General features: G+C 36.7%; 2 protein-coding genes across 4 annotated transcripts in view; one reads left to right on the forward strand and one right to left on the reverse strand.

The window, feature by feature from the left end:
• Nucleotides 1-8524, forward strand: part of LOC106874528 (guanine nucleotide-binding protein G(i) subunit alpha) — a 79824-nt gene extending 71300 nt beyond the window's left edge. The window contains exons 7-10 of the mRNA XM_014922293.2: nt 1094-1223; nt 3235-3388; nt 4690-4882; nt 5562-8524. Of these exons, the coding sequence (XP_014777779.1) occupies nt 1094-1223; nt 3235-3388; nt 4690-4880 (475 nt within the window). The 3' untranslated portion in view covers nt 4881-4882; nt 5562-8524. The remainder of the gene's footprint in view (nt 1-1093; nt 1224-3234; nt 3389-4689; nt 4883-5561) is intronic.
• A 2713-nt stretch (nt 8525-11237) lies between these two features.
• The window catches only part of LOC106874526 (glucose-6-phosphate 1-dehydrogenase), a 29842-nt gene continuing 23677 nt past the window's right edge, over nt 11238-17402 (reverse strand). For all 3 annotated transcript variants that reach the window (XM_052973162.1, XM_052973163.1, XM_052973161.1), the window contains 7 exons: nt 17142-17267; nt 16009-16102; nt 15544-15670; nt 14009-14098; nt 13139-13347; nt 12425-12594; nt 11238-11515 (listed from right to left, as the gene is read on the reverse strand). In XM_052973162.1, coding sequence (XP_052829122.1) covers nt 11425-11515; nt 12425-12594; nt 13139-13347; nt 14009-14098; nt 15544-15670; nt 16009-16102; nt 17142-17267 — 907 coding nt within the window. In that variant the 3' untranslated portion in view covers nt 11238-11424. The remainder of the gene's footprint in view (nt 11516-12424; nt 12595-13138; nt 13348-14008; nt 14099-15543; nt 15671-16008; nt 16103-17141; nt 17268-17402) is intronic.

A 17402-nucleotide genomic window follows, 5' to 3' on the forward strand; every position in this document is an offset into this window, starting at 1 on the left:
CCTCCTCCTCCTCCTCCTCCTCCTCCTCATCATCATCATCATCATCATCATTGTGAGCATCATAGTTGTAATCACTAAACCTGATAGAATTAGGGGGTCAAATCTTTTCCCTGGATTAAACCCTAGTATCTTAAAAGAAGTGAACTTGTTCAATCATGTCGTCCCAGAAATGCTGTATGCAAAAAGGAAATGGAAAGATGAGATAGCCATGGCTGGAACGCCTATGATCATTGGTCTGCTCAATCAGAGCTGACCACGGGCTAAATAATAATAGTCTTTATCTAAGACTGACATCACCAACGATACAGTCGTTATTCCTTCCTTCTCATAATTGCTTTGCAATTAGCTGTAGTCATTAGCTTTTAGCTTTTATCTTTCACTTGTTTCTGTCACTAGACTGTGGCCATGCTGGGGCACTGCCTTGAGTTTCAGTCAAACAAATCAATCCCAGTACTTATTTATTTATTTTTTTGTAAAACCTGGTATTTATTCCGTCTGTATCTTTTGCTGAACCGCTAAGTTACGGGGATGAAAACACACCAACATCAGTTGTCAATTGATGGTGGAGGGACAAACACAGACACAAATGTGCACACACACACATCCACATATATATATATGTATATATGACAGGCTTCATTCAGTTTCCGTTTACCCAATCCACTCACAAGCATTTGGTTAGCTCAAAGCTATTGTAGAAGATACTCGCCCAAGGTGCCATATAGTGAGACTGAACCTGGAACCATGTGGTTGGGAAATGCAGTTACTATAATCACCAATGCCATTGTCTTTCAAACTTCAAAATATAACAGCCAAACCTCCCTCGTATTACACTCTTCTATCTTAAAAAAAGGGACACACCGGGAAATGTAGACTTAGATACACTGTGTCTTAGAAAAATACTGGATAGTCATGGGTGGAGCACTATCTTTGATCATACAGCTTAGAATATGTTCTTATTCATTCATTCTCTCAAAGCCATTCATTAAAACTCTCTCTTTCTCTCACTCTCTCTCTCTGTCTCGTCCCCTCTCACTTTTCTGTCTCATTCTCATATTCATCCCCCCCTCTCTCTCTCTCTGTCTATTTCTAGAATGTTTGATGTCGGAGGTCAACGATCTGAGAGGAAGAAATGGATTCACTGTTTTGAAGGTGTCACAGCTATAATATTCATTGTAGCCATGAGTGAATACGACTTAATGTTAGCCGAGGACCAAGAAATGGTGAGTTTCTCTCAAAATGCTTTTATAACTCATACCTCTCTCTCTCTCTCACACACACACCATACCCATACCCATACACAAATAAGGCAGCAAAGTGGCAGAGATGTTAAACCATCAGGTAGAATACTTTACATGTTTATTCCAACTCTCTGCACTTTGAGTTCAAATCCCGCCGGGGTCAACTTTTTTATTCAGCCCAGGTTGGAACCCGGCCATAATTATAATAATAATAATACACAAATGTCAATTCTATGAGGTGAAAGCACATAGCTTAGTAGCTGGGATAGTCAGTTCATAATCACGAGATCGTGAGTTCAATTCCTGGTGAGATGTTGTGTCCTTGAGCAAGACACTTTATTTCACATTGCTCTAGATCATTCAGCTGGCAAAAATGAGATCATCATCATCATTGTTTAACATCTGTTTTCCATGCTGGCATGGGTTGGGCGGTTTGACTGAGGTCTGGAGAGCCAGCAGCTGCACCAGGCTCCAATCTGATCTGGCAGAGTTTCTACAGCTGGATGCCCTTCCCAACGCAAACCACTCTGAGAGTGTAGTGGGCGCTTTTTACATGCCACTGGCACACGAGCCAGTCAAACAGGCTTGGCATCGATCACGTTCAGATAGTGCTTTTTTTATGTGCCACCAACACGGGAGCCAGTCGGGGGCACTGGCTTTGATCACGTTCGGATGGTGCTTTCTACATGCCACCGGCACACCTGTAGTTCAAAACAGAACCAGCATTGTCACATTCTGTGTTACACCAAATTTCTTTGAGAACTACATTTAAAGGGTATGCATGTTTATGGAGTACTCAGCCACTTGTGTGTTAATTCCACAAGCAAGCTGTTCCATTGATTGAGTCAACTACAACATCCATTACTCTAACTCAGAACGTAGCGACAGTCTCGTCCAGCATGCTATCAATTCTGCTAGCTCACCGCCTTGATAATAATAGTAATAATGATAATAATAATAATAATAATAATAATAATAATAATAGTAATAATAATAGTAAAGCAAGCTGGCAGAATTGTTGGCATGCCAGGTAAAATGCGTTATGGCATTTCATTTGTCTATTCCACCAAGGTTGAGTTAGCCATTCATCCATTCAGAGTCAACAAAATAAGTACCAGTTAAACACTGGGGTTGATTTAATCTACTTACCCCCACCTCCCCTCCCTAAAATTGCTGGTCTTGTGTCAAAATATGAAACCTTTATTAAAGCTTATAAATAAAAGTCAAATTTATCAAATGTTTGCAATTTAGTTCCTCGTTTCTGTTATAAAACTTGGTTGTTTCTTTTTTTTTCTCTTCTTTGTTTCTTTTTTTTTTTTTTGTTATCCGCTTTTGACTTCATTTCACTGAAGTATTGTAATTGGAAGTAATTAGGGGAAAAAATATGACAGGAATGTTGTGCTTCTCTTCACTTCTTCCTTCTCTATTTCATCCTGCTCAAACTTGGTCATATCATTAGAATTAAAATAAATAATGGGATGGGGTCATTAGCAAAATTATTTATCATTATCGGAATTGTTTTAGTATCCGCTTTACCATGCTTATATGGCACAGATGGCATTTGTTGAGGCAAATTTTCTACAGCTGGGTGCTTTTCCTGTCACCAACCCTCACCTGTTTCCAAGCAAAGTGATATTTCCCCTCAATGGCCAGACATGTTTTCATAGAAGACTGGATATAAACGACACAGTTTCTAACTGGGATATTCATTTGCAAACTCTTTTGCAACATCAAGACAAGGAGAGAGAGAGAGAGAGAGACTCACACACACACACTAGTGTTTGACAGTAATCTGAATGCTGAAGGGTTAAATGATGATGATGATGATGATGGTCTCTGGCAAAGAGACCCAGAAACCAAAGCAACTTAATGTTATTTTAAACAACTAAATTTAAAATTTAAAATAAACTTTTGTTCATTTTTATTAACTGTTTGTTTTCCTTTTTTTTCTTTTTTTCTTTCTTTCTCTCCTTTTAAAAACTTGTTAACCCAGAACCGAATGATGGAAAGTATGAAATTATTTGACTCCATCTGCAACAATAAATGGTTCTTGGACACTTCCATTATGCTCTTCCTCAACAAGAAAGATTTATTCGAAGACAAAATCAAAAACTCTCCTCTCACAACTTGCTTCCCAGAGTACGAAGGTAATTGTTGTTGTTATTGTTGTTGTTGTTGTTGTTATGGTGGTGGTGGTGGTGAGCTGGCAGAGTTGTTACGACGCTGGACAAAATGCTTAGCAGCATTTCGTCTGGCTATATGATCTGAGTTCAAGTCCTGTCATGGTTGACTTTACTTTTCATCCTTTTGAGGTCATAGCAATAAGTACCAGTTACGTACTGGGGTGGACATTATCAACTCACCCCCACTCCAAAATTTCAGGCCTTGTGCCTATACTAGAAAGGATTATTATTATTATTATTATTATTATTATTATTATTATTATTAAGGTGGTAAGTTGGCAGAATCGTTAGCGCATTGGATGCTTAGTGGTATTTTGCCCGATGCTATGTTCTGAGTTCAAATACTGCTGAGGTCGACTTTGCCTTTCATCCTTTTGAGGTTGATAAATTGTGTATTGGGGTCGATCTACTCAATTACCCTCTTCCCCCAAAATTTCAGGTCTTGTGCCTATAATAGAAAGGATTATTATTATTATTATTATTATTATTATTATTATTAAGGTGGAACAAGCTGGCAGAATTGTTAGCATGCTGGGCAAAATGCTTAGAGGTATTTCATCTGTCTTTACGTTCAGAGTTCAAATTCTGCCAAGGTCGACTTTGCCTTTCATCCTTTTGGGGTCGATAGATTAAGTACAAGTGAAACACTGGGGTCAGTGTGATCGACTGTCCCCCTCCCCACAAAATCCAGGCCTTGTGCCTTTAGTAGAAAGGATTATTATTATTATATAAGTGCTCCATAAGGATAAAAAAATACTTTTTAGTAGGGTCTTTCTCCCCCCCCCCCAGCACCCCCATCCTTTGTGTTAAATGAAACCTTAACAAAAGGCTTGAGACTGAGACAATAAGCTGGGAGGGGGTAATCTCAACCTGTGAGTTTGTTGATTAGCTGCAAGTAGCTGTCCCTTTTTTGGGACATCTTCCACACCTTTTGTATGCTATTATACACCAGTGGTTTTCTACTGCAGCTTCCATGGATGCATGTGGCCCTCAAGCATCCCTCCAGTGGGCCCTGAGGGTCTTCCCTCTATAAATATAAACTTTTCTTGTAATTGACTTATATTTTACTGTTTTTAGTGCGAATCCCCTAAAAAGAAAAAAAAACTAGGTTTTGCATCTGACCCAGATTGAGAATTCCCTGTTTTATAAAGTCTCCCCATTTTTGTAATTAGTCCTGATAATGTTTCATTCACGTGTTACCCTTGTGGCAAATAAACAAATTGTTATTGTTGTTGTTACTGTTTTTCCCCTCCGTTTATTTCCAGGTGGCAATACTTACGAAGAGTCCGCAGCTTACATACAACTCCAGTTTGAAAACCTAAACAAACGGAAAGAGGAGAAAGAAATCTACACGCACTTCACTTGTGCCACAGACACCAATAACGTCCAGTTTGTGTTTGATGTGGTCACTGATGTTATCATCAAGAATAATTTGAAAGACTGCGGTCTCTTTTAAAGGTGAGTTTATGACATTCACAGAACACGATTCCTCTAGAACCATATCCAACACATTTTGAACAGTCATCTTAAAAGCTTCTCGTCTTTTTCTGCAAACTCTTCATTGTCTCCTCCATACTTTTTTACTGTCTTCCTGCTGGGGCACCACCATTTAAGGATTTTAGTCAATCATTTTAACTCCAATTTTTAGTTTATTATGGTATGTATTTTCTACATTTGTATTTATTAAATGACTAGGTTAGCCCCCCCCCCCCCACTTTGGTCGTGAATGACCATGGGATTGCACCAAGAAAGTTACCCTCTGAGGCACAAGTCTGGACAAGGTTGTTTATGGAAGACCAGCAGTCACCCATGCATACCAGTCCCCCATTCTGTCCATTGAATAACTTAACAGAAAATTTTCTTCCAATAGAGAAGTTTCAGAAACAAAAAATTTAAGGTTTCACATTCTGAGTGAATGGTAGGTTAAACCAAATCACATTTTGGGCTCAATTACAGTTTTATTACATCTGTATGTATTTCCACCTTGGATATAAAGTTGATTTTTTTTCCCCCCACTTAAAATTTGCTATTTTTCTATGTTTTATTAAAATTTGTTCTGTCAAAATTATACGTTCATAAGTACAAGTGCACCAATAAACACACCTTTGTAAATAAATATTTTCTTTCTGATTTCCAGTTGGTTTCCATAAACTTGCTAACTATTGACCAGCCAGGTGACCGGCCATTTGTGACCCACAGATACTATCACCATGATTACTACTTCTGCTACTACTACAACTATTACAATAGAGAAAGGACTTGAGAAGAACTTTACTTTTTATATATGAATATGTATGCGTGTGTATATATATATATATAAATATATATATATATATGCATGCACATATATATATATATCTGAATATATGTGTGTATTTATGTGTGTGTATGTATATATATGAGTACATACTCATACACACACATTGACAGGCATCAGTGAATATGCATATGTATATATTTATGTATGTATATACATAAATATAAATTTTGCTTATTTTTTTTTTCCTAATTCATGAAACATCATTCTACCATCACAATCATCATCATCATCACCGTCATCATCATCATCACCACTTATTGTCACACATTGTTTTTTTTTTTTTTTGTCTTTTCACCAAAACAAAAACAAAAACTCTCCTCCAATACTCTTACTCACTCTACTCCTCTTTTCTGCTTTTCTTCTTTCTTTCTTACTCTTATTTTAATTGCCTGAATGACTTTATTGTTATTTTTACATGTTTAAATCCCTTCCCGGACATTTTTATATTTCGTCCTTGTGTTGTCCCCAACGTATTTGACCCTTGTGGTCAATAAAATATTATTATTATTATTATCATTATTACTATTATTATTGTTATTATTATTATTATTATTATTATTACTATTATTATTATTATTATTTAGGTGGTGAGCTGGCAGAAACGTTAGCATGCCAGGCAAAATGCTTTGCAGTATTTTTGTCTGCTGCTACATTCGGAGTTCAAATTCCACCGAGGTCGACTTTGCCTTTCATCCTTTCGGGGTCGATAAGTTAAGTACTAGTGAAACACTAGAGTCGATGTAATCAACTAGTCCACTCCCCACGAATTTCAGGCCTTGTGCCCCTAACAGAAGGGATTATTATTATTATTATTATTAACATCTTTGTGGTGCAGAACTATCTTACAATTAATCCTTTTTTTTAATTACTCCCCCCTCCACTTAACCATTTCAGTTTGCCCTGGGGTACAGAGAAGGTGTAACATTTGACTGGTTTTCATCCACCTTTCATCACCTTCACTTTTTTTTGTGGTAACTAACCTTTAAAATACCTGTCATATACTACGGTATACCAGGGAAGAAAGCACAACATATAGAGATACATTTCAATTGAATCTACTTTTAATTTTTCTTTATAGAAATTCACATCATTATTATCATCATCGTCATCATCAAAGCAATGAGCTGGCAGAATTGTTAGCACACTGGGCAAAATGCTTAGCATCTTTACATTCTGAGTTCAAATTCTGCTGAGGTCGGCTTTGCTTTTTTATCTTTCCAAAGTCAATAAAATACCATTTGAGTGCTGGGGTCAATGTAATCAACTTAACCCCCACTCCCTTGTTGAACTCCCATCTTTAAATCTGGCCAGGGTTTGAAGAAATATGAACCAGGTAGGGATGAACTCACCAGATGCTCCACTCTGCAACACCTAAGTTCTGTGTTCTCAATTTCATCCTTGTACTGTCCCCATCTGAAGCTTTTGTTGCCCTTAAAAGAAATTATTATTATTATTATTATTAAGGCAGCAAGCTGGCAGAAATGCTTAGTGGTACTTTGTCAATTGCAACATTCTGAGTTCAAATTCCGCTGAGGTCGACTTTGTCTTTTGATCCTTTCAAGGTCGATAAACTAAGTACCAGTTGAGTACTGAGGTCTCTGTAATCAAGTGTCCCCTTCTACCAAAATTTCAGGCCTTGTGCCTATAATAGAAAGGATTATTATTATTATTATACACACTGCAGTGGATTAGCAGAATGGTCAGAGCATCAGACAAAATGCCTTGAGGTATAACTCCTGATCAGAGTTCAAATCCTGCTGAGGTGAATTTTTCCTTTCATCCTATCGGGGTTGATAAAGTAAGGGCCAGTTGAGTTTCTGGGGGTTGATGTTATTGACTTACCCCATCTCCTAAAATTGCTGGCCTTGTGCCAAAAATTTGAAGCCATTATTATTATTAATTATTATTATTATTAATTGGGTTGATAGAGGCAAGCTTACAGAATTATTAGCACCCAGGACAAAATGCATAGCTACATTTCTTCTAGTTTTGCATTTTGAGTTCAGATTCCTCGGAGGCTGGCTTTGAATTTCATCTTTTGAGGATCAAGAAATCAAATACTTGTTGAACATTGGGGGTTGAGGTAATTGATTGGTCCCCTCTCCTGAAAATTTCAGGCCCTTGTGCTTATAGTAGAAAGGCTTCTTCAGTAAGAATGTTTTTTGGCAGAAATGGTGCAAGATTCCTTCCATCACCCGACATCTGTGTTTGAATCCTCTTCCGTAGGGTTCACTTTACCCCTCATCCATCTTCTTTTGTCCCAGGAGTAAGTAAGGGAGTGGGGGAGTTGATAAAATGAAACAGCAAGTCCAGTATTGTGGAGGGCAGGGAGGCAGGGCTGATATATAAGTGAATATACCCCCTCCCCTTAAAATATAATTTGAGGCTTTATGCTTATTCCCCTTTGTAATGTCCCCATCCAACCTCGTCTGTCGCCCTTGTTGCAAATAATAAAAAAAAAGGATAATTAATACTATTATTATTATTATTATTGCTGCTATTGGTCGTTGCAGTGCTAGAGACTCTGATAGTCTTTTACTGACCATTCCCATGAGACTCCCTCCTCACATGAAACCCTTTTTCTTTGTTTTGTTTTGATTTTTTTTTTTTATTATTTAAAACAAAAATACAAAATTGTGAAAAACTTTAAAAAAAAATGTCTGTTTTACTTAAAAAAATGATATTTTGTAAGGAAAAAATACTGAAAAAAATGCTTTGATTTTTCACATTTATCAACGTCATTATTATATATGGATCTAATAAAGAACTAAGAATTATTATTATTAGTAGTATTTTTATTATTATTCTGAGGTTTGTTTTGCCTTTATCCTTTCAGAGGTCAATGTAATCAGCTGACTCCACTCCCTTTAAAATTGCTGGCCTTGTGCTGACATTCAAAACCATTTTCATTATTACCTCCACCTTAGCGAAGACGGAGGTATTGTTTTCAGTCATGTTTGTTTGTTTGTCTGTGGACAAGGTGTCTCAAGAACCACTGCATGGATTCGGATGAAACTTTCAGGGATGTTTGGCCCTGTGACTGGCACAAACTTATTTAATTTTGGGATCGATCCGATACTGGACAAGGATTCTGGATTATTTGTTATATTTACTTTACATGAAGTATTACGATTTTATGTTGACTTTCAAGTCTTTCTCTAGTTATCTCCCTTGAAAGCACACTCATGGTTTCCATGTAAGTTATGGCAGCATTGTTGTTTCCAAAGTTCTATTTTCGTTTCTCTATTATTAATTTTACTCGCGTCTCTATCTTGGTAGAAACTGATGGATAAAGAAATCGCAGCAAAACCGTTCAGAAATTAAATAACACTAACATAATTTATCCTTGACAATTTTTAGTTTTACCAATTTTGAATACATTGCTCCTGTTTAAAACCTCTTACTTAACAATTGCATTTCTAGCTCTGCCTTGAAGGAAGCTTTATTTCTTGGACTCACATTTTAGTGTGCAACAATGTTGTTAAACCTCCGTTAACAGCACCATATACATGTCCTTTCCATTTCTTTTACGCATGGATAAATTTTTCTCTATAGACCTTAATGGTCGTAAAGACACTATATCAGTGGATAGACTGAAAAAGGCCTTCATAGAGAAAACTGTCCCTGTTCCCACTGCAGACATCACACACACAGCATTACAAACATGGCTCGTACACCCACATTCCATGACTATCATTTCGATCGATCCGGTACCAGAGAAGGACTCTGGGATTATTTTTGAGAGCTGTTGTGTTATATATACACACACACACACATATATATATATACACATATATATATACACATATATATATATATATACACACATATATATATATATATACACACATATATATATATACACATATATATATATATACACATATATATATATACACACATATATATATACACACATATATATATATACACATATATACATATACACATATATGTGACGGGCTTCTTTCAGTTTCCATCTTCCAAATCCACTCACAAGGCTTTGGTCAGCCCGAGGCTATAGTCGAAGACACTTGCCCAAGATGCCACGCAGTGGGAATGAACCCGGAACCATGTGGTTGGTAAGCAAGCTACTTACCACACAGCCACTCCTGCATCTATGTTCATGATTGTTTTCAAACTTTTAATTAGCCCTTGTTTCATAGGTTTTGAGTAGCATAAAGCTTTCCTTTCGTAAGTTGCAAGTTACTCTCTGGTGGTTGAGATAAAGTATCATATATGATGCAGAGAAAGCCAAGGAAATGTGTTGTGTTTCTCATGGGATGCAGAGGAGAGGCAAAGGGGTTAGAAATTAATTGACAGAAACTGTGTGTATTGGAAGTGTCATGTAAAAACAAAATATATATGTGATTATCTTATGGAATTTGGTGGAATTTATTTCCTGAGAAGGAAAGCAAACAATGAGGTCAAAGCCAGCTCTAGTTACAACAGCATAAACACAGTCTGGCTGAATCTTGCAACTAGATAGAACTGGTTTCTAAATGTTTAAATAATAGAAGTAGAAACAGGATATTATTCTGCTGGTATTGTTTACCATTAAATTGGGGTTTGGCAGTGTTGCTAGAGTTCTAACCTTTTTTTTATTTATTATATTCCTGATAATCAACAGATATCTTAAACGCGTTTATGTAGAGATGAAAGAAGTAAGAGAGAGAGAGAGAGATAACGTTTATATGCCTATGTCTATTATCATTATTTTTTTTGCCTCCAGTTTCCATTCTTGTATTGGTCAAACAGAACTGAGGTAGATTTTCTATGGCTTGATACCCTTCCTGTTGCCAATCCTCACCAGAAGATTAGAAATTAACAACAGTGCCCTCCATGAATATAATCCTAACCAGAATTAAAATCACAATGGAGGACAATCTTACAGTGTCAATGTCTGAAATAATATATGCAACAAGATTATAATAATCCATTTTAAGTAAGTCAACCTTACAAAAGGAAGGACAACTAAAAACAGGTTGTAAAACATTCAGACAACAAGCACATAAAGCTTGTACACCCATCATCAGCTGCCAAACAGATATCATTATGGTTTTGACACTTGAGCAAATACCATTCAATCCAATAGTGTCAACAGCATTAAAAACAAATGCTACTTTAGAATTAATAGACAAGAAGCTGGAGTGAAACTGTAATTATATCCATTACATCTATACCTACTTAATACTACAAGTACAAACATTAAATCTCAAACATAAATCATTTCATGCATAAAATTATTGAGCAGAGAAATTAAAAATACTACATGGAAAATACAGAGATATCTTCAACCTCAAGAATTACAGAACTTTCCTAATTACTTCGTTAGTGTTGTCAGTTACACTCATCTACATACGCCTAAAGTTAGTTCCCAATTCAGACTCATAACCACTAAATTTTTAAATAATACAGTACAGGTTTAGTTTTAGAAACAAAAACAATGGTAACACACTTCAACATGTAATAATTAAACACATGCGTCAAACATAAATATTCAAACATGTAAATAATTTTTATTTAAACAAGTTATATCCAGAGACTTATATAAATTACTGTTAAATAATATTTTTTGCAAAAAAAAAAAAAAAGTGGGATGGGAATAGAAAAAATTGTGTCAATGTTTTTCATTTTTGTGTTGACAAGAAATACAAGACCTGACAGAATGATTTTTTTTTTATATTTTGGATGCGTCTTTCCATCGATAGGTTCCAGAATAGACAAAGTTGAAAGATTTGGTCAAGGTGTCATACTCTGGTGGACCACGACTGGGGAAGAAGAAAAAATATTAGATTTTATTAAAACAGGAAGCATTTGATCTGAAGAAGGAAAAACAAAAATGTATAGTTTTGGTGTATGGAAAACTGAGAACTGAACATTTTCAAAAACACAAATTCGCTGCCCTACAGCAGAATTGAACCTAAGACCACAAAAGGACACTCCAGCCAAAGTCTTCTTGATTAAGTGTAGGTTCTCCAGCTGCCCAGCCACTTTTGCCAACCAACTCGTGACACTGTCCATCCGCCGTGATCTTTGCCTGCCCCTGGATCATCTACCCTCTACTCTTCCTTCCAGACATTTCCGTCAAGAAAGCACTATGATTAAATTAGCATACTAATCTATACACACAGGCACAGGAGTAGCTGTGTGGTCAGAAGTTTGCTTCCCAACTGCCATGGTTCTGGGTTCAGTCCCACTACATGGCACCTTGGGCAAGTGTTTTTTCTAATTATAAGCCTTGGGCTGACCAAAGTCTTGTGAATGGATTTGGTAGACAGAAACTGAAAGAAGCCCATTGTGTGTGTGTGCATGTATATATTTGTGTGTCTGTGTTTGTCCCCTACAACCATCACTTGACAATCGATATTGGTGTGTTTACATCCCAGTAACTTAGCAGTTCAGCAAAAGAGACTGATGTAATAAGTACTAGGCTTACAAAGAATAAGTCCTGGGGTCAGTTTGTTCAACTAAAGGCGGTGCGAGGTGCAAAAACTATCTTGCAGTTAGTAAGTTTCTTTTTTCCCTTAATTTCAGCCAGCCCCAGGGTAGAGGGGAGGCCTGACATTTGGTTAAGGCTTTCACCCACTCTTCATCATTTTCGCTGACCAACACAAAGTTCATAATTATTCTCATATATTACTAAGCATTCGTTAAGAGTGCAAATGCAGTTGTCTTACCTGCCAAACTTATATGGAATTGGTTTCACTTTCGAGGAGTCAATCTCATCCAGAAAAGGTGTGAAAATACGCCAAGCTTCATATAATTCATCAGAACGGACAAAGTTCATTTGGGAACCAGCAAAGACGTCGATGAGGAGACGTTCGTAGGCATCGGGGAACTTGGCATTCTGAAAGCAGAATTCAAGGGGAAAAGAAAAAGAAAACTCATGATGTTGTATCAGAAAAGGAAATCACACAATCCCATGGGTGGTTTTCATTGTTGTTATTATTTAGGTCTAACACACCTGATTAATACCCTTTTGATACCAACACAAATGGGTTAAAGAAGTTCCAGCCATTGACCATCCTGTCTTTTTTCTTTATCTTGACAAAAATCTAAGACTAAATCATTCAGTCTGTCCTTCCTTCCTTCCTTCAAGACTATTTGACCCAATTGGAAATTATGATGATGATGGTGGTGGTGGTGCAATGATGATGATAGTAGCAGCAACTATAATGCTGATAGCCATTGGTGATGGTGGTGGTGGCAATGTTGATGATGATGATGGTGGTGGTGTCATTGATGCTGAGGATAGAGACCAGGATGCTAAAGATGCTGATGGCGATAATGAATATGAAAACGAAGATGCCAACAGTAACAAAGGCAGAGATGGTTACAATGAGTGAAACACGGTAAATAAATAAATTTTAAAAAAAAGTGTTGCAACTGACCATAAATCGATTCTCAAAGGTCAGGTCAAGTTCACTTTCCTCACAGTTGAAGGACATTCCAGGTAGCTTGGTCATCACCTTCATGTAGATGGCCTCCTTTGGCTGGACACGGAAAACCAGTTCGTTCCGCTTGATGCAGCCACGTTTAAAGATGTCAGACGGAACATCCTGGAACTGGATGCGAATCTCAGCTTTACGTTCATTGAGGGCTGAAATAGGAAAGGGTTCAGGTATTAGAGTAGAAAAAAAGTGGGTAGAAACTGGGTGGAGACCAGGGTAGGGAGGGGCTAGGGGTGGGGTGGATGACAGTGATATAATTGTACCTAGAATTGTTATAATAATGAATATAGGTGCAGGAGTGGCTGTGTGGTAAGAAGCTTGCTTCGCAACCACATGGTTCTGGGTTCAGTACCACTGTGTGGCACCTTGGGCAAGGTTCTTCTACTATAACCTCTGGCTGGGGATAAAATTAAGGGTAGACGTGTCAGTCAGGTGTCTGACTATGTCAAACAACAGGAATGACCACACACAGTTAAGTGTACAGATATCCATAGGTCCCCCCCAACATACACACATCACAACTAACTCTACAGATGTCCATCGGCCCACACACACAACTGTATAAATACACAGACACACAGCTGACTGTACGTAGGCCCCACTACACATTTACAAAACAGGCTAACTGTATGCACACACACACACAACACACAACACACACACACAACATATACACACAGTCATCATAGCAACCAATCTTATAAACTCGTTTTCTCTCTGTTAATTATGTCACAATAATTAACAGTCATGTATTTAACTGAAATGTTTGAAGCATTTTAGTTTAATAATTAAAGAATTAGAATTTCTTACCTTTACCACATCTTAAAATAAAAGGGACTCCTTTCCAACGTTCATTGTTGACAAATAATACGGCAGCAGCAAAAGTTGGAGTCAGAGAATCTATAATAATAATAATGATAATAATAATAATAATAATAATAATGGTTTCAAATTTTGCCACAAGGGCAGCCATTTTGGGGGAGGGGACGTGTTGATTACATTAGCTCCAATGTGTACCTGGTACTTAATTTATTGACCCCCAAAAGGATGAAAGGTAAAGTCGACCGTGGCAGAATTTGAACTCAGAATGTAGCGATGGGCAAAATATAGCTAAGCATTTCAACCAGCGTGCAAACTATTCTGCCAGCTCGCTGCCTTAAAAAAAATAAATAATAATAGTAATAATAATAATAATAATAATGGTTTCAAATTTTGCCACAAGAGAAGCCAATAATAATAATTATTGCAATAATGATTCAGAACAAAGAATTGTAACTAAACATCACACCACGTTTATCTTTTCTTTAAAACCTGGAAATTTTTAACTAAAGGTAAAACGTAACAGTCGGAACGCAGAGGAAAATGAATTACTGTACAAAATAGGTTTTGAAAAAGTAAATCATACAAACAGGTAATGTGTTTAAGGGAAACAACTCTTTCAGGAATAATAATTTTTCCTTTACAAGAAAATTATTCTCTCCCTTACGTATTTCTGAGAACCATGAAATATATGATTTCTTTTAAAAATTCTATTTGATTCTTTAGATAGCGTAAAAGTCCACCTAGGTAGTATTGAATGTGCAACCATAGGAAACAGCAACTCTGAAAAGCTATATTCCTAGTTGTCATCTCTATTACCCTGAGAGTTCTTACCTATTATTGGTGCTACTTTGGCGTGTGATCTATAAGAGAGATTACTTTAGGTTACTTTTTAAATTATTTTGTAATACTTAGCATTGTAAATGTGTTTTTTTCAAAATTCTTACCATCTTAATAATAAGTAAAGCCACATAATAATTAAAATATGTACATAGACCATCGACCAGAGTAAATTTGCTCACGTAGGTCACACAGGAAGTAACACTAACACACAGTAAACTAAAAGTAACCTAAAGTAATCTCCCCTGAAATTGTAGATCACATGGCCAAGTGGCACGTTTCTTTTTCTTAAGAAATGATGTGAATTTAGTGCCTTCGTCTCGTCGCTGATCACATCGTAAAAAATCTTTAGCCAACGTCTTATAGGCTTTTATAAATTGAAAAATAAACTAAAATGTAACTCAAAGTAATCTCCCTTGTAGATCACACGCCAAAGGAGCACCTTGTTATCGTTCAATTTACATTAAGTAAACAATCTTATCTTTCACAATCGTACGGGCATTAAAAGTAGTACAAATGAGCAGTAATGTAACAAAACTCATTGACAACCTGCTATGGATGACCAGTAGTGCAATAAAAAAAAAACCTCAAAAAAAAAAGACTTAGAACATCAATCAGAAATTGTTTAAAAGATTAGGTCAAACTGAAGTGATTGTATTCTACAAGACTATAGAAGAAGGACTTACCATCAGGCACAGTGGGGTCATCAAGGTAACCCTTAGCACTGTCCCCTTCGGCATCAGGGTCACCAACATACTGACCAAGAACAACATTCTTCATCTCGGGAGGTTCAATACATTGTAATACCTTCACCTGTAACGAGAACGTAGAAGTCAAATTGATGAAATGTTAAACTGTGTCTGCTCTATAATAAGACAACTATCCTTGTCTCTCTATCATATTCTAACCTCTTGCCTGGCACACAGCCACTTCTCTTGACTCCACTCCCTCTCTCAACTAAGAGGGCTTTGTCTTGCAAATTACCATATTTTAATGTGCATAAGGAACCCTTTTTTGTCAAAAATTAGGTGAAAAAATATGGGAGTTTCTTATACATACATAGTATTGTAATCCCTTACAAAACTTTTCTCCACACAGACAACACCAACAACAACCTTATAGCAAAATGAAGGACAAAAACAGACACACACCTTCTCATTTCTGATGTCTTCAGCGCTGGTACTGGATGGTTGTTCCATGGCAACGATTGACAGTAATTGAAGTAAATGGTTCTGCATCACATCTCTGAAACAGCAACAGATTCCTTCTTTATATTCACCATTATTAAAGACTAATGAATGAGGGTAGCATCGTTAAAGATTAACAAATGAGAGGTACCGTTAAGTGAGGGGTATCATCATTACAGACTAATGAATGAGTGTATCATTATTAAAGACTAATGAATGAGTGGTATCGTCATTAAAAGCTAACGAATGAGTGTATCATTATTAAAGACTAATGAATGAGTGGTATCATCATTAAAGACTAACGAATGAGGGACAACATCAAAGAGACAACACTGTCTGCATCCCATGTTTGAAATACACCAAAATTCCTTCATCGGATCATTTAGCCCTTTACCATTTAAACCAGCCATATCTGGCCCAAATATTTTACCTGTTTTATGTTCAAACTGGCCAGATCCAGCCTCTCACACTTGTCCTACAATGGCATTCTAAAAATAATCACACCATCAAAATCTCAAAGCTAAAAGATAACACATGGTTAAGACAGCATGAATCAATGAGACTTTGTATTTGACAGAGTAATCTGAACGCTAAAGAGTCAAGGGTCAACAGAAAGTAAACCATACATCACATTGAGAGCCCCTTTGTTGTAGGGGGTTTTGAGACTGGTCACATTGGTAGGGATTATAGGGATCTCCTTGAACATCTGGGAGTCAAAGACTTCAGGAAATATAGAGCCAAGAAGAAAATTCCAGAGAGAGGAGACATTAAACGGGGGATGAAATCATCATCAAATCAATGTTACCTGAACAGGTGTGTACTGTGTACTGCGCATAAGGTGTCAAAGTGATATATGTGTGTATATGTGTGTGTATATATTGTGTGTATATGTGTGTGTATATATTGTGTGTATGTGTGTGTGTGCATATATACGTGTGTTTGTGTGTGTGTATATATATATATATATATATATATATATATATATATATACATGTGTGTATAAATATATATGTATGTGTGCATATATGAGTGTGTGTGTATATGTGTGTGTGAGTGTATATATGTGTATACACGCACACATGTGCATGCATACCCACCTGATAATTCCTGACTGGTCAAAATATCCGCCCCTGCCTTGTGTTCCTATTGGTTCTTTGAAGCTGATCACCACACTGGAAACGTGACTGTTGTTCCAGATCGGATTAAAGATTAAATTGCCAAATCTAAAGAAACAAAAACAAAAACAACAACAATACACTTTCAATTACAATAAGGACAAATAATTTTTGGGTTTTTTTTTCTGCTATAGGTACAAGGCTAGCAATTTTGAGGGGAGGGGCTAAGTGAATTAAGTTGAC

This window comes from Octopus bimaculoides, chromosome 15 (genome assembly GCF_001194135.2).
Source record: "Octopus bimaculoides isolate UCB-OBI-ISO-001 chromosome 15, ASM119413v2, whole genome shotgun sequence".
NCBI lineage: Eukaryota > Metazoa > Mollusca > Cephalopoda > Octopoda > Octopodidae > Octopus > Octopus bimaculoides.